This window comes from Leptopilina heterotoma, unplaced genomic scaffold, assembly GCF_015476425.1.
Source record: "Leptopilina heterotoma isolate Lh14 unplaced genomic scaffold, ASM1547642v1 Lhet_238, whole genome shotgun sequence".
Lineage (NCBI taxonomy): Eukaryota > Metazoa > Arthropoda > Insecta > Hymenoptera > Figitidae > Leptopilina > Leptopilina heterotoma.
Window position 1 is genome coordinate 208,583 of NW_025110954.1, and position 18,203 is coordinate 226,785.

Genomic DNA, 18,203 nt, shown 5'->3' on the forward strand with positions numbered 1-18,203 from the left:
AACCTATTTTAATTGTATCACAATTGTATTACAAATCATTATAATTTTATGGATCACGGTTAGTCCCCTTTTTGCCCTTTTTTACTCCCTTAAATTATTAAAATCCCCTAAAACACCAAAAATCATATATTTTCTCCCCCTTTTTTCCATTATTTTTTAAGAAAAACTTAAAAAAAATTTTCATTTGTTTGTAAGGTGGAGAAATTTTTAGTTGTGCTTGAAGAACAAAATTTTTACTTTTTGCAAACTTTAGAAAATTTTTTAGATTTTTGGAACAAAAATGTCTTTTTATATTATTTTTCAGAGTTTTTAAACCTGGAAATTTTTTCATAAAAGGTAACAAATGTGAAATAACAAATATAATAATATTTTGGAAAAATCCAAATTGTTTGAATTTTTTGACAAATTTTATTAATTTTAGAATAAATTTTACTAAATATTTTGGAAAAATCCAAATTTTTTGCCAAATTTGATTAATTTTAGAATAAATTTTATTAAATATTTTGGAAAAATCCAAATTTTTTGACATTTTTGACAAATTTTGATTAATTTTAGAATAAATTTTACTAAATTATAATCTTTTACAATTCAATTATAATTTTATAGAATTGAATTATGATCTCTTATAATTCAATTATAAGAGATAATAATTCAATTGCAATCTCTTAAAATTCAATTACAATTTCAATTACAATTAATTTACTTATTTATTTAACAAAAATCAAAATTCCCAAAGCCAAAAGCATATTCATCACAAGTATAATTATTATACCCACATTAAAATTACATATACCATAATTAATTATCTTTATAAATTTATTCTCCATTTTTTAAATTTTTTCCCTCTATCTTTATCTATCTCTCTCTCTTTCCTTTATCTTCAATTTGCATTATTTCGCAAAAAAGAATTCCGATCCACGTATATCGTATATTCGTACTGTAAAGATTATTTCATTAAAAAATTAAAACCCGATTTGAAAACAAATAAATATTATTATTTTTTTTTCCTTTTTTATTCGCTTGTAAAGCCGCATTGTCGCAAGGACGCTATAGTAAAACGTCGTCGCGTTAAATGTCGTCGTTGGTTTGTGTTGCCTTCGGCCTTTTTTTTTTTGTTTGTTTGAAAAAAGGCCTTAGCGTTATTTGTTGTCATATCCGGTATGGTATTTTTGTTGGTATGGTCATTTATTTTTCCATTCTCTGTGCATCCAAAAAGTATGAAAATTTGCCTTTTTTATTTTTTAAAAAATTTTGATAGGGAAAAGCAATTTTTGGAAAATACCTTTCCCTGTCAATGGCGCTCATTGTAAATTAGCGCTCTTCAGAATAAAATAAACATTTGGCAATTTTAGCAGAATTTTGATAAAATTTTTTGTTTTTTGAGAATTTACAAAAGTAATTGGCTTTACATATCCGTAGTGTGTATTTTTTTTTTTTAAATTGTAATATTTGTGTGTGGAGTGTGTAAAAATGTGTTGTGAGAGCGCGTGAAAAGCGCTCCCGTGTATGAGAGATTGTATGTTCGGAGCGTGCGGGGAGCACGCTTTGGTTACCAGGGCTTTATTTTTTATTTTTTTTAGGCGCGTAAATGTGGGCATATTTACGACGCTCTAATATCTGCGTGTGATTGTGTATGGTCATGTTTATATTTATTTGGCGCATTTACCAATTTTACCGCGCTTTGCGGATTTTTATTTACTGCGTTTAATTCGAGGTCGAGTCGTATTTGTGAATGTGTATGCGCTGGGAGTATACACCAGCGCATCCGGGCTATGGCATTTTTTTTTCTTTAGTTTACAAACATTTAGCAAATTTACATGAAGAGATTAAGATTATGGTTTTGTGGGGCCGATTTGGCAGCTGTGTTTGAGCCTGTGTTTTTATTTTTTTTCCTTTTGTATTTGAATCATTCTTCCTTTTGGGCCATACAAGAGATCTTCAATTCTTTTTTTGGGAATATTCATCGATTCACCTGGCACACGATTCTTTAATGGAAAGTTTACGGCAATAGCTGCACCACCAGCCCCCCTTACGAGTTACGGGCATATGTAAATCAATATATTTGTAAATTTTTTTTTGTGCTTTTTTTTGTTGACAACCGCCGCGCGCCGGTACGGTTGTCAACGTCTTTTTTTTCTTATTATTCTTTACCTTATGATCATTGATTACAGAACATACACTATGAGCTATTGTATTTGTGTAGCTTTACTTTTTTTTTTGAGTTAAGAAAAATGTACACATTCGCTGGATGCACCGAATTTTTTTTTTTTTTCATTATTGGGTTTATTTTCTTCGCGGTTCTATCTCACTTGATCGAATTTACATCGGGAGGGAAATGCGTACAACTGAGCTTAAAATCAGAATAGTACATATTCCGCTAGCAACGGTACTTATTTACCCCGATTGTAAATTTGAATCCTGTCTTAGGGACCAAAGAAACTTTTTTTAGGGACAAGAATTTAGAAATCCATTCTCGCTTCTTTAATTTTTTTTTTCGGTGAAAAATGATTTTTAAAGAAATGTTTGGTCCCTACGAAAATGTGGAGGCCAGTTGTGCCGGTGGTGCGAATTGTGTGTAAAGGTGTAAAGGCTTACATTCTATTTCTATCGTAGTAGCTGTACAATCCATCGCAATGCTTTTTTTCAAAAAATTTTTTTTCTTGTGTAAAAATTTGTGTGTGGATGTGTGTCAGTATGAGTGACGTACCGCGTGTTAATTGTTTGAAAAATGAAAGAAGAAAAAATCGATTCGTTGCAAAAACAGTTTGTTTCATTTGTTTTTGGAAAAAATTTGCTCGAATCGATGACTAAACAGAAGCTCGGTTTTTTTTTTAATTTGATAAAATATTATCATTGGTTACGAAGGCGAGGGTATGCACTCGCCCACGCTTTAGGTATTTACAGAGAAACTAACCCTATTGCATTATGTACTCGTTTAAGTTTTACCGTAATTAATTCTCGTTTACGCTGTGAATATTTGTGTTTATTTACACTAATTAATCCGAGGGAAAAATTTTCTGTAACGGAAAAAAGAAGAATGAAATCAATGATCGTTGACGCGTACACCTCCTGACATTTTGAATCTACTACCACTTTTCTTTTTTAATTTTGAATTCGAGGCGAGGCGTTTCAGATCTTAAAATTGTAGCTTTGACGATGAATCCCTAGTACTTTATTCTCGTTCCGATTTTTTTTTTTGTTTTTTTATGGTGAAAAGCGACTTTTCCGCGCGTGTCATCCGCTTCATTCGAAGAAGATAAAGAACGACGTTAAATGAAACGAGGAGCGCGAAAAATCCAGTGCTTTTTTTGTTTTAGTTTAAACATTAATATTATAGAAACGCGACGAGAAATGAAAAAGTATTTTAAATAGGATGAAAAGTCTCTTGTTTCTCTCTCATTCCTGTGCCTTACGTATTCCGCGAGAGTAAAAATTACGTATTGTTATTTTGATTTAAGAATGACTTATTCAAAACTAAAAACAGATTTTTATTAATGAAAATTTATGAAAACAAAATTCAGAGTATTTTTCTTTTGTTGCTTTTAATCTAGATCGAGCTTATCTATAAATATTGTCGATTACCGAATTTCCACGTTTCTTTTACATCGTTTATCGCGTTCTCGAACCTAACGTCGCGTTCTTTCGTTTTGGTCAAAGATAAATCTCTCTGGACATATTTGAAAGTATCCCCATCGAAAGTAGGAACGATCACGACTTTAGGGCGCGAGTCTTTTCTTTTTGAAAATTGGTTCTACTTTTTGAACCTACTTTTTTATGTGAGTGTTTTTTTTGCCCATGATCTCATACTCGTCTTCTTCCTCTTCTTTCTAAGTATATTGCGAGAACGTAACGGTATATTGCAAGTAAAAGTTCAAAACGACGCAAGTTTTACGCGTTTACTCGGAAATAAAAAAATATTTCGCTTATAACGATCACAGGACCTCAGATTATATCAATCGTACCATTTTTCATTCATTTCTTTCATTTCGACTTTCATTCGATTTTTCATTCATTGTTTCTTGCAGGCTTTTTAGGCATACACTTGTACTCTTTGAGCTTGCGTAATTTTTCTTATCTTACTCCTCGAGTATTTTTTTCACTTTTTTGGATTTTAATCTAAAAATTCATTCATTCGGACTCCTTTTAAGGGAGAAAGGAGAAGATAAGTAAAAGAACGCAAGCGGTCCTTTCATTCGGTTTCTTTTTTTCCTCCTAACTAATCTAGTCTCATAGACCCTATATTCATTATTTATAATATTTATATATAATATATATTTATAATATTTAGCATTTAGTTTTTTTTCTTTTATCTCTCTTGCTTTCTCACGATGCACTCTCGCGCTCTAATTTTTATTTTTTCATATTATTCTGTATGTATATATAATATATATAATATAACTTGTTTGTAATAATTATATTTTGTTTGTTCGCTTATGAGCTAATAGTTTTTGTGCTACAGTGAGCACATTTGCGCGCATGAATGTTTCGTGATGAGTGTTTATTAGTGTTATTATTTTTCACAGTGTGTTTTATGTTCAAGTATATAACTTTCAGTTTTCTTTTTCTCGTGTCTGTGTGTTTATATCTGAGTATTGTGTTAGTGTGTCTTCAGTAACGTCCGTCTTTTTAATGTGTCCCGTCAAAGTCCTTGCGCAGGGCTCACGCGAATTTGCGCATCCACGTGAGATACCTTGACGCTCGGGGGAATTAACGCCTTAAACTTTACATGAATTAAGAATAAGGGAACCTTAAGTTTGCTTTAGTTTAGTTTGTTGAGCCTTTTATGAGGAGATAGGTCGCCCGTGACCTTCTCCCATAATCCGTTAGTGGCTCTTGTACCATCATAGTACCTTGGGGAGAGTGTTGGTAAATGAACGTTTGTTGCTTTTTTTTCTCTTAATTTTTTTAGCGAACAAATGTTATTTAGAAACGAACTCTTTATTTATTATTATACTTTTAAATTATGGCACGTTTTGGGTCCCAGTCTTTGGCGCTGTGACGAGTCCTGAACACCCATTTAAGCCCGTGGGAGGACTAATTGAGAAAGGCAAAGACCCAGTAGAGATCAATATTTTTTTTTCTTTTGTTCGACTCGAAGGTCTTGAATTTAACATCAGTCTACATTCCGGGTCAGGACTAACAAATAAAAGTTCGTCGCAGAGCCAAAGATTGCGAACCGTCCAACGATCTAGATTAACTCGTGTGTTACGAGTCCATATTGTTTTGATGAGCTTTACGAACAGCCCCACTTGTTTTGTGGGAGTGCACAAATTTTTCTTTTGTCACCACTATAACAAACTGTTCGATGAAAGTCTTGGAATATGTTTTGCTGAACTGCTGAGACAGGGAGTGTTTGAGAAATGACCACTCTTGAACGAACGGTAGCTTGATGATGATGATTCTACGCGCTCTCGACGTTACCACTCATTTCGTCGGCCTTTCGTTTAATACCACGATCTTCGGGGAGTTGAAGGGCCAACTTTGATACCTGTTGATCATTGATGATTGAATGATTTTGATTGAGGGTTCGCTCCTGCGAATCCCTATCAACAGGGAGGGACGTCTCCGTCGTCCAAGGGGTCCACTCGTCTCAGTAGTAACTGAATTTTCATGGTTGTTGATTACTCTGTTGATTAACGACATGCTGGAGACTGAAACTAAGCGCTCGAGGATCCCCGTGAAGCCTCAGTGCCTGCTCTAATCGCTGCTCCTGAAGTCTGAGCTGCTCTGCTGTTCAGGGCAAAGTAAAACGAGTCTGGTTAAGTTTTTTAAATTAATTCGAGGAGATTGTTTTTTATTATTGTGAGTGAATAAAATTGCAATAATTACCTAGGTCAGGTGATAGTGTATCGGGTTGGGAGAGTTGTTGATTCGTATGATGTCCAGGCATACCGGATGCACCGCCACCATTGTGCTGTCCAAGATGATGCCTCATGTCGCCTGAACTCGCGGCGGCCGCTGCAGCTTGTGACATCTGTAAATTAAATATTCATGATTTTGAAATTAGTTGCATTGCCTAGAGTTAACGATTACCTTTGCCGAATTGCCGAAAAGCCAATTTTGATTGGTTGCTGGGAGATCAAAGCGGAAGCAAGGTGCACTCACCGCTAGCCTGAGGGCAGCCTCCGTATGGGAACGCAATATTGCTTCCGCCTGGTGCATCCTGAGAGCCTGCTCGGGCCCGGAAGCCTGTACTCCTTGCTGTTGGGGTCCAGTCGATCCTTGACCGCCGCCACCCATATCACCATTGTTGCCCATCCTCATTGCCACCGCTATTTGCGCCACGTCCATTGATGACAAATTTGGCGGCGAGGTTTGAAGTCCTTTAAACAAAACACCATTTTTGTTACACAATTTTTTGTCTTTTATTTGCTGTTAGCGATTTTTAATTCTTGGGAATATTGCAAATGTAGGAAAGGGAAAAAATTCCGTACCCGCGGATACTGCAGCCATGACAGCCATACGTTGTTGTTGCGACTCCATTTGTTCCTGATAGTGTTGCGCCGAACCAGGTTGACTGCTCGCTCGCAACATTTCGCTGAGTTTGTTTCCACTTGGTCCTGGCGATGCCATATTATTGTTGTTGTTGTTATTGTTGTTGTTGAGAAGACCGGTGCCTGCGCAAAAATCTACTCTAATCAGTACATTCAGTTCGAGAAAATCGCACAATGTTTGATTGCTTCTAAGTGCATGCAATCTTCTATTAAACAACCTTATCATCACAACTTCACAACCTTCTAAAATCTCTAAGTCCTCTTACTTCTCAAAATTCTTAAAAATCTTAATTTGAAAATTTTTAAAAACCTTCGAAATCTATAGTTAAAAACCTTTAAAATTTTACAATTAAAGATCTTTTTATCGTGTTTAAATTTGTCTGGTTTACTTATTCATAAATGTTGTATAAAGTCCTAGAGAAAGAATTGAAATTTGCAAAATAGATATATATAACCAGGGTTGTCAAAATGAAAGTGAACATTCCCTTTGTGGCGTTGATGTTCCTTTCATAAAACCATTCAATTTCAAGTGGAGTTAAAAATCGTAGGGGGGAGAAAAAAGAAACGATACTGCAGAATATGAGCTAGTTCGTAAAATTTACATGGTTATGAGTTATGTTTTATGGGTTTTCGTTGCATGTACAAGTTGAGTTGAAGCAATAAAATACGACGTGATTTGTGCGTACCAGGTTCACTACCGGCTGAGGACAGTCTTCCGTTTCCACTACTGCTATCTGAATGAGCCGAGGGCGAAGGGCACATTGGTGGTTGTTGTAAATTCTGAGGTCCTCCTGCTTGGCTCCCCAAAACACCGAGACCTACTCGAGATTGAAAGAAATCTTTTACTTTCCAAACATTACAATCATTACAATCTTTACTATCATTAACCATTGCAATCTTTACTGTCATTAACCATTACAATCTTTACTATCATTGAATGCCTTGATGCAAGAGCCAGACGCAATCCATTTGATTTCAATGGTCTATGTCTGGTTCTTGCATCAAGGGGTTCGATAGATTATCCATGGTAATTGTTTGTAATTCTGTATTTATGGAATAACGAACTTTACTATCTTTACAAAGAAAAGCGAAATTTTTTCCATCGTAGGACAGAACTGAAACTGAACTTAATATATTATCACTATGACTAGAGAGAATTTGAAATAATACCTAAACTGGAACCAGCGAGAAGTTCCCGTTCTCTCCTCTCAGCCGCTGCTCGACTAAGAACATACTGCGCTGCAAACTGATGTTTCGGATCCATTCTCATATGTTCCATATGTGTCAGCAAGCCTAAAATCAAAATAACTGACTTTTATATCCGAGGGGGAGAAGTTTTGTATTATTGGTTTGTTTTTTTTTCTTTTGCATAAATAATATTGGGGCAAATGAATGATACTTACCGCCTTCGTGTGTGAAGACTGCGTTGCAGACAGAACAAGGCCACATCCTGAGACTGCTAATTTGGCTCGTTTCTGGATGGCAGGCTAGATGTTTCCTAAGACTTCCCTCGTTGACGTAGTGTTTACCGCACACCGGACATGGATGATTGGCAGTCCGTCTCTTCGCTAGGTAAGCCCCGGCAATGGAGGTTGTGCAGTCAGCGGGGGGAACAATAGGGCGACACAATGTCAAGGTCAATGCCAAGCAGGATAAGCGTCCCGATGAAAGAAGCCTTCACCGCATTCACAGATGCACTGATTCAATTACTTGGAAAGTCGAATTTTCCTCAAACGATTTTACCCTTTATATTTAAATGACTTTTTTGTTATTCCGTTTTCCTTGTTTTTAGATTCGACGTTCCAAGTCTTGAGTCAGATAGTCTGAGAGAAAAGCGTATTTTGAACAGTTCTTTTTGAAAATTAAAAAAATTTGAATGGTTTTATGAAGCTCTAGTTTTTTTTTTAAGTTTGAAGCTTTTTGAAAGCTTGTTTTAAAGCTTTTTTTTCTGAAGCTCTTTATTCTTTATGAAACTCTTTCTCATCGCAGTAATGAGAAATTATTTGAATAGTTGCATTTAGATTATATTCTTACATATTGTCGAACTAAGATCTAATGTTAGATTAGATCGAAATCGTTAGACTTGTAGTCTATTTGGAGTGTAGTTCGTTCATGGATGATAAAGTGTCCTTTTCTCTCAGGCATTAAAAAAATGAATAGAAGATAAATAGGTAGTTCGAGACGATTCCAGTGTTAGTTGAACCCAAGTTAGTAAAAGTATATAATACTAATATATTTATAAACGAATAAGTGTTTGCCCGCACCAAAAGCGATTCGGGTAATACACATGTAGGATCCTAAGACCATACACGGAATATTCTTCTCTCCACCTTTAAGAATTCCCACCCTCTTTCTCTCACCCAGTTTTTAAATGATTCTTTTCGCATATACCCAATTAGTAAAGTGTTGGAAAAAAAGTATGTACAAGTATATCACTGCAAATGGTGTTTAGATAAATTTTTCCCGAAAAGCAGATTTTGATAGATTTGCTGGACAAAAAAAAATTTAATCAGAATTTGACAATATAGTTGATAAAATTTGAATGAGAAAAAAAAATTGAGTGAGAGAAGGGGGGGTTTGAGAAAATTTGAAGATACTTACTGGCAACGCCGGAAGCATTTGGATCCTTGTGGGTGTGCTTCATGTGCTCCATGAGGGCTTCACCGCCGAGGAAGAGCTTGTGACAGATGGGACAGCTAGTGGCGTTGGGGCCGCCGAGAAGGGCGGCGTGTTGCTGGAACACAACACGCTGTTGCAACTCCTTGTTTGGCCAATTGGATATGCAGACACCAGAGTCACCCCAGATACCAACCCAGAGTTGTGCACCAGAAGCGCAGGACAGGCGGGCACAGAACAGAACGATACCAGTGAGAGTTAAGGCACACCGTTGCCGCCGCCACCACGGACTACGCCTTGCACAGATTTTGCTTTCTACTGGGATTTTTTCTAGTGGGAAATGGGAGCTTTAAATGGATCAGGAGATTTGTTGCCAAGAATCCAGAATTATTCGAAATCCAATAAGATCTGATACTTTGTTTTCATATTCCAAGCTTTTTAGATGTTCTTCGAACCAAAATAGGAATTAGATCACAAGTTTTCATATTCTTATCGGATGAGGAATCCTTTCAAAATAGATTCTTGACTTTTGGTGATGATGTTTCAGAAGTGCTTGAATTTATGAACGGATTTTTCATCGCTAGAATTAATCTGATCTGTTCGCTACCGTTATGTTATTTAAATTCAAATAGAACAACTGTTTAAAAATTTTATTAATGAATTTCTTTCCTTTTGGCTCAAAAATAGTCTTTGAATAATATTTGGACAAATTCTGTACTAACCGATTCTAGAAAAACCTGACGGTTTTTCTAAAATCGGTTAGTACAGAATTTGTCTCTATAGTAATAGTTACCAAGAAAACGGTTACTAAAACAACGGTTGCTACGGTCATGATTGTTAAAACAAGTCACTAAAGCAACGGTTGTTAAAACAACGCTTAGTAAAGCAACGGTTACATTTGTAGCCTTTATATTCGTATCTTGTCATTGAGAACTGTTCCTTTTGCTGATGTTAATATCGAATTTAAATTTGACGAAATTCTAATTTTTATAATCAGATCCGTACTCAGCGTTGAAAAATCCAATTGCACTCGTTTCTAAATTTACAATACTATCTTTAGTTACAAGTTGTTGTACAACAAAGACTTTCAAAAAAAGAAACATCTGGAAATTTGACTAGAATTTTTTTTAGGGAAGAAAGTTGGAGAATGATAGGAGAGAGGAATTGAAGCAAAGCCCAAGTAAATGAATTTTATGAAAGCTGCGAGTTTCAGGAAAGTCGATCGAAAATCATCGGTTCCTTCATCGGAAGCGACAAAATTCATCTAATTGGCATTTGCTCTATAAGCATCCTTACTGTCACTGTTTCGATCGACCTCGCATGTCCTCGCGCGAATGATCGGGACATAGGATATGAGCATATGCAAAGCATAGATTCAATGATTGGCAGTAAATATAAATCTAATATTATGATTGTTTTAAAGACGAAATTCGACGTCCTTTTCTTTTATCGTTAAAGTATTTTTTATTTAATTTTAATTAGCTAATTTTTAATTCACTGCTGCTGTGCATGTGCAGCAGATCTGGTCACCGGTGAAAGAACTTCTCGCGGTCATTGGCTATCATTCTTTTTTTTTATTCTCCCCTTTTGCTATTCGTGTATGTGTAAACGCGACTTCGAAGGTCTTGGAAAAAAAATGGCGGGTAACCTTGCTCGATGTTTAAATAATAAAGAAAAAAAGGAAAATGGGTCAACGTGTATAATTTTCTTTGTGGGCTTACGCGATTTTAAACATACTTTTTTCTTTTATTTTTTTTGTATGTATTCTTTGGTGTTGTCTGTTCTTTGGTTTTTTGTGTTTCGCAGTGTACGTTGGTGTTGGGTGCTGAGTTTTTGGCGTCGTTTTTTTGAGAAGACCTAGGGCAAGTGAGAGCACGTTGAGAAAGAATTGCAAAAGCATCATTGCATGCAAGTTATTCTCGGAGGGAGGCTGCTGCGGTCCGAAGGTTCGACGCCCCGACCTGGCCCAACTGGAAAAAACCGGTTTCTTCTTGTGCTGTTCCTTTTTTGTTGCATCCTAGTCTTTTTTTTTCGCTGCACTGGGTAGCACACTGCTTAAGAACGCGCACGGATCTTCTCTCTCTTTATTTTCTTCATATAGAGTTTTTCCCTCCTCTTCGTATTCACAGTGGAGTAACCGTCTTTCCTTCTTGTTTTTTGCTCCGAGGCCCAAGGGACGTTGCCGCGTGGGCGAGGATGATTCTCCGTGACCAGATTCATCTCGCGTGTCCGTAGCGCGTTTTCCATTACCTATTACTTATACTCCTAATTCCTTATTTCTTTAGCTCTCCATCTCTCTCTCTCTCTCTCTAGCCGATACATCAAATCACTTTGCGGAAAATTATTTACGCCCGAGACTCAAGTCTGCCACCCGCCATTCTATATTTATAATTCTTTACTTCCGGCTTCTCTCGACTGTTTTAGATCACGCAGCTTTAACAGGACTTTTGCATTACTTGCGCGCTCATCGGTCAACTCGTTGCGGGAAATCTGATCAGATCTTCAACAACAGTTATAATCAGTATCTTTTATCAAAGGGGAATGCTATTTGCATAAATCAGATTAGATTCCTTTTTTTTGCATTTGTTGATTATTGATAATTTTGACATCTGCCATATGTTGATAGAATTTTCAGGAAATGAATGATTATCATATCGTCAATGCACTTTTGTTGTCATAGTTTTATTTAAATGGAAGTCCAGAAGGTTTATAAGCTTGTCTAGACTCTTCAATGTCTAAACCAGGTTTTGGGCCAGGGAGTGGCATAAAAAGGAAGTGGGTGTGAGCACACGCGTAGCGATGCGTGACGTCGGACACGTTGTAGCCATTTTGTGTGCTCGAGGAGAAGAAACCTCTTTCTTCTATATACACGTTTAGATATATGTTTTATATAAAGAGAGTGTATGTTATGTATATATATATGTTTTATATTCCTGTACCATCATACACTGAACGGTATTCTCATGAACAAGTGGTTCAAATACTTCTTAACTATCCCTGGGGTCTTATTTAAAAGATGATGCTGTATTTACAAGTTCGATATGAAGCCAATCATCATTCTTTTGAAAAATATTCTCACAATCTCATTGTAAAATAAAACGAACCATTCTCTTCTGCAAAGAGGAGGGAGAAATCTAATACAATTTATAAATACCGTCAATAGGGGTAATTATTGAACATGAGGGGTAAATATGGATCGTGAAAGTTGCTTTTATTATAAATTGGTTTAGCTTCCTTTCTATTCTGAAAAATTCCTTTTTTCATTTGTTAGAAATTTTGGCACCGATTTTGACAATTTTTACTTTTTCCATCTTTTTTCACCATCGGAGAATTATTTTAAAGGAGAATTTTTTTTTAAATTGTGACACTAAACATCAATTTTCAGTAGTAAAACGGAATTTAGAAGTATTTGGCGCCCATAAAATTAAAAAATACATTATTTTCAGATAATTAAAACTACATAAATAACATTTCTGAAAATATTTATGACTGAAAATGAAATTTAAAAATATTCATCATTTTAAAAATTAAGGAAGAATTTCGAATTTAAGAAGACATGAAATTTTTATCGAATTTTTTGTGTAGGGATCAATGATTTTTCATTTAATAAAGTATAAATTACATTTCAGATCTATTTCTAGAAGAAAAGGAAATTTAAAGGTATTTGGCGCCCATAAAATTAAAAAATACGCAAATACATTATTTTCAGACAATTAACAACGTAAATAAAAATAATAAAATATTTACCATTGTGAAACAGAAATTTGACGTTTTAAAAATTAAGGAGGACTTGTGTATTTTATCAGAAAAGGACAAATTAAATTTTAAATTAATTTTTGGTCCGTAGGGGTCAACAATTTTTTTTAGTAAACTATAAATTACATTTCAGATCTATTTCCAGAAACAAAAGGAATTTAAAGGTATTTGGCGCCCATAAAATTAAAAAAAATACTCAAATACCCTATTTGCAGATAATTAACTTCAAAAAAATGCTGCAGAAAATATTAACGATTATGAAAAAGAAATTAAAAAATATTTGATGTTTTAAAAATTAAGAAGGACTTTCCTTTGAAAACGACAAATTAATTTTTAGTAGATGGTACTTTTTTAGAAATTATAAACGACTTTTTACATCTTTTGTTACTTTTATTTGACGGTAGTTTAAATTTTTACTTAATTTATAATAAATAGCAGTAAATTAATAGTTAAGAGAATAGAGAGATATAATAATAGATATTAAAGAGAAATAAACATTTCTTGGAAGAAACTTTTTGTTTTCGAAAATTTAATTTCAATTCTGATATGCAACATTGGTTTGGAATTATTTTTTTCTTCTTTTGAGGCAGTATATAATTACACTCGTCGTTTTTAACTGCAGATGTTAATTGTGATTTTATAGTGGCCATTTATGTTGACCTTGGTTATAAGAAAGTGAGACCGCAGTGTTTTATTATTATTATTTTTCTTTTTTATGTCACAAGATTCGTTTCATGCCGAAATTGCCGTGGAGATTGTTGAGATCCTCGCCCTCCACTTTGCAATAACTGAAGGTTCCGCGGGTTTTTCGCAATTCTTTCTTTTTCTTTTCTGTGTTCTTTTCATGGTCTTACAAGTATATATACATATTATTTTTTTTTCTTTGACCTTTCAGAAAATGTTTCGTTTTTAAATGTATATATATAAAATTTCATGTATTATATTCAGATTGTTAAAATCCCCCTTTTGTATATTGTAGAGTTTGCATCAGTGAAAATGGACTTTGTATGTTTCGGACATTTTTTTTCTCCTCTCTCTTTCTTGCTCTGCCTTTTTTTCGAAATAATAAATTTCTTCTATTTGGCTGCGAAACACAGTAAAACTCAATTCCGTAGGTCTAAAATTAAAGCGAAGGTCTTGCTTGCAGTTCATTGCTCTCCACAGATTGCAAGACTCGCATGCAAATCTTTTCTTTTTCTTTTACATCCACAATGCATTTAGGTATATGGGTGATTCTCCACCAAGTGGCGACTTTTGACTTAGGGACTTTTTTAAATATTTCTTTCACAGATCTATAGGAAAAATAATTTTTGGTTAGATTAAAATTACTCTCTAGAATTTAGAACTAAAATTTCCTGCTAAATCAATTGGTTTTGACAATTTTGAGAATGCAATCAATTGCAAGCAAGGCCTTCGCTTTAATCGAAAATTTGGTTACTTCAAAACAATTTTTCTTTGAGTGAAGTTATTAAGTGACCACTTTGAAAAAGTTACCCCTAGTTTAAATTGACCACTTAGTGAAGAATCACCCCACAGTTCGGGAAAAAAAGAGAAAGTGATTTTGATATAATTTTTACATTTACACGAGTGGCGGAGAGTATTTTCAAGAAAGGGTCGATCTCTTGTTTCTTTTTCCATATGGTTTGGTGTATATGTATAAAATTCCATGGAGGATGGGACTTTGAAATTAAAGCGGACCGAAGCCGAGGTCTTTCTTTCAGTTACTTGTTCACTTACTGTAGGCTGAAGGTCTTGTGGTGTGCAATTCTTTTCTCATTCTTTCTTTTTTTCTTTTCCTTGGCTTTTTTTGGTCTCGACGAGGCCGCGAGCCTCGACGGCAGACAACCTTCGTACGATACTTTGGCTGCCTGAAAGATACTTGCCCGCCCCTCGTATCTCACCTTGCAAACATTCTTTCTTTCTCTCCTTTGCGACTTTGCTTTTACGATTTTGCCGAGAGGAAAATGAAACGTAAATACTTTCCCGCGAACTTGCATTTCTATTTCTTTCTCTTTTTTTAAATCAAATATTTCCTCGTATTTACTTTAAAGAGAAAACTACTATTTCGTTTCAAATGTAAAAAAAGCCTCTCCTATATTGTAATTGCCATGAAAAAAAAAACTTGTCGAATTCCCCCTTTTGATCAGGCGTGAAAAAACTGAGTCACTGGAGGCAAAGGGAAACAAAATGCATTTTAATTGAGCCATAGAGTGATTGTTCCCAAACCTGATACAATTCTCTTTCTCTCTTGTTCTAAAAATCCGCCTTGGAAGAACGTATAATCCGCGAATAACACGTGTCATAATGGAACATAAAAAAAATAATCCAAAAAAAGGAATTGAAAAAGAACCTCATCATGTTGTGCCAATACAACTCTCCCTTTTTATTGTTACATAACCAGAAAGGCGGCGGAGGTGGGGTAAGGGAGGAGCGCGGGGTGGAAAGGAAAGAGGGTTTTTTTTACAATAGAAAAATCCAACCCCGTCAAAATCGACAAACGAGAATGATTTCATTAGAACCCCTTTTTGATGTAAGGGTGGTGCCTACAAGGGACCATGTATGTAGAAGGAAAGGGAATGAAAAAAATTTTTTTTTTTTCAATCGATTGAGGGTGGAGTCGCAGGAAAAGAAATGAAGTTACCAAACTAGAATTTTTCAAGTGGAGTGGAGAGAGAGAAAAAAAAATTCATCACTACTATTGGTGGGGAGGGCGAAGTTCGAGAATAGAAACTCTAGCAAATGTGAATTCAGCAGTGTGGCGATTTACGAACGTTCCGACCACGAAAGGCCGTCCCACTTTTCTATTTTAATGCCGCAAAAGAGACAAAGAGTGCGCGATTCTCCTGGAGATTCGCCAGCCGTCGATGTTTACCGCGAATGGAACCTTGCTTAATTGGAAATCGTTAACAAATATCAGAAAAAAATTTTTTATAAAAGTAAATCGTCTTTTGTCGAAAATATAGAGAAGAGGGGTTCTTTTAAGAAAGGGTCCGACATACAATCGGAACAAAAGTTTGTTTAATGTCATAACTTTATATTTTAGAAGAAAAAGACTAATTTTAATTATTCAGTATTAATTATAAATTTTAATATATTAATAATTTTAATTAGTTTTTGGAGGAAGGGTAAAGGTTTGAAACTATAAATGACATTTCATATCTATTTTCAGTAGTAAAAAGAAATTTAAAGGTATTTGGCGCCCATAACATTTAAAAATTATTAAATTATTATTATTTATTATTATTATTAATTATTCCAAATAATTAACTACATAAATAATACTTCAGAAAATATTTACGACTGTCAAATGAAATTTAAAGATATTTGTCGTTTTAAAAATTAAGCAAGAATTTCGAATTCATGAATAAAAAGACAAATTGAATTTTAAACGAATTTTTTTTGTAGGGATCAATGATTTTTCTTTTAATAAAGTATAAATTACATTTCAGATCTATTTCCAGAGACAAAATAAATTTAAATGTATTTGGCGCCCATAAAATTAAAAAATACATTATTTTTAGATAATTAATTACATGTGTAATGCTTCAGAAAAAATTTACGATTGTAAAACAAAAAACGGCAAAAAAATATAGCTAACGACTTTTTTTTTACTTAAAAGTGGCGCTCTAGAACAATTAAGAAAACGTTAAGTAGAATAGGAGGGAGGGGGGGAGTGGGAAGTGTGGGGTAGTTGTTGAAAGACAGTAAAAGGGGTTGTATCGTGTTGCACGGAATTCAACCCCAGTGTAAGGCAAAGCTATACGAATAAATTTGACGTAAAAGTGGGTAAACGAGTAGATCTCTGAAAAAGGATGACGAGAATGAGTAGGTGAAGAGAAAGAGCGCAAAAAAGAGCTGATAAAAGACTGGGAAAAATATATGAGCAAGTACTCGATTGACTCTCCTCAATGGACTGATTTATAGCGTCGGTAAATACTTTTCTTCCAATAATGGATCATTCATTCGTAATTCGTATATCTGGTAGTAATAAACTGTTACACTGCGATTAACCGGTTACTTTATGTAACTAATGAAATTATAACTGTAACCTCACTTTGGTTTTTTTTTCTTTTTCTTCTTTTCTAAATATATCCTCATCAACTCCACTTCGAGTTTTTTTTTCTTTTGCTCTAAAAGTAACCTTTACTTTTTATGCAATAAAATTACTTTTTATCTTACTCCAAAAATTGGCAATGAGAGTAAGAGAGAGAAAACACAAGTTTCTCTCTCACTCTCATTATCCCCACTCTGCTCTTCTTTCCCTTTCTCTAAACGAACTTCTTAGAAATCGGACGAGCGGAGTGGGGGCAATGAGAGTGAGAGAGAAAAACTGTAGTGTCTCTCTCGCTCTCATTACCCCCACTCCTCTTCGAAACATAGCGGTTTCGATTCTACGCCCGATAATAAATTTCCATTGATAACAATTAAATATAAATTTTCATATTGTTATTTAATATCTCAAATATAAATTCTCGTTATTAAATTATAAATTCCCATTGCTATTAAATATCGAATATAAATTCCCATTGTTATTAAACATCAAATATAAATTCCTATTGTAATTAAATATCAAATACAATTTTCTATTGTAATTCAATGAAAATTTGAAACGAAAACATTTAACAAAAAATTATTTTCCAATTAAAAGAAAATACTTCTATATTAAAATATATCTTAAGGGGAAATTTTTCTCTCTCTTCTTTTTTTTTAAGAAACTGTAAAGAAATTTTCCCTGGACGAAAATAGCAAAAACAATTTCAAGAAATCTGCTTCGTGAAAATTCGATTAGACCGGGCAAGATGGGCTTGCTTTCCATTTGTTTCATCATTTTATTTTCTCATCTCCAACAAACGAGAGTGAGATGGATTGAAATGGTTGGTGAACAAGTGGAAGTGAGATAGGTTGCATTTGGTTCTCTCTCTGTGTGTTTCTCTCTTCGCAACGTTTTAATTACACCCTGGTGTCCCTCTCTGTCTTTCTTTCGCGCTCTTTCTCTCTCTCTCTCTCTCTCCCCTATTTCAAAACCGTTGCTTGTACAAGTGCAACGCGATATTTTATTTCTGCGGTAATCCGGTAGAGGGAATCAACTAGCAGAGTGTCGCCCCGTAAAGAAACTAATTTTAAAAGCCGTCGGATTCTGTGAAAATAGCCGGGTTCTAACATTTCCCAACAATTTTCTCCACTCGCAAACCAATCTCTGTTTTAAAATCGCGTCGCTTGAAAGCAAAAGCTTAATTAGCGGAATGTTTATACAGAGAGAGAGAGAGAGAGAAAAAGAGGAATTTTAAATTTTCAACGAGACGGAAAAGTGTGTTTTCATATATATCTATTTTTGAA

General features: G+C 34.6%; 1 protein-coding gene across 14 annotated transcripts in view; it reads right to left on the reverse strand.

Annotated features, from left to right (window-relative positions):
- Nucleotides 1–1,893: 1,893 nt before the first annotated feature.
- The window catches only part of LOC122502799 (zinc finger protein rotund), a 170,146-nt gene continuing 153,836 nt past the window's right edge, over nucleotides 1,894–18,203 (reverse strand). For 6 of the 14 annotated variants that reach the window (XM_043613054.1, XM_043613053.1, XM_043613043.1 and 3 more), the window contains 8 exons: nucleotides 9,096–9,255; nucleotides 7,898–8,107; nucleotides 7,665–7,787; nucleotides 7,181–7,315; nucleotides 6,435–6,629; nucleotides 6,034–6,323; nucleotides 5,830–5,974; nucleotides 1,894–5,730 (listed from right to left, as the gene is read on the reverse strand). In XM_043613054.1, the coding sequence (XP_043468989.1) occupies nucleotides 5,609–5,730; nucleotides 5,830–5,974; nucleotides 6,034–6,323; nucleotides 6,435–6,629; nucleotides 7,181–7,315; nucleotides 7,665–7,787; nucleotides 7,898–8,107; nucleotides 9,096–9,255 (1,380 nt within the window). In that variant the 3' untranslated portion in view covers nucleotides 1,894–5,608. Of the gene's footprint in view, nucleotides 5,756–5,829; nucleotides 5,975–6,033; nucleotides 6,324–6,434; nucleotides 6,630–7,180; nucleotides 7,316–7,664; nucleotides 7,788–7,897; nucleotides 8,108–9,095; nucleotides 9,256–18,203 lie in introns of all 14 variants that reach the window. The other 8 variants (XM_043613048.1, XM_043613047.1, XM_043613050.1 and 5 more) reach the window with 6 other exon arrangements.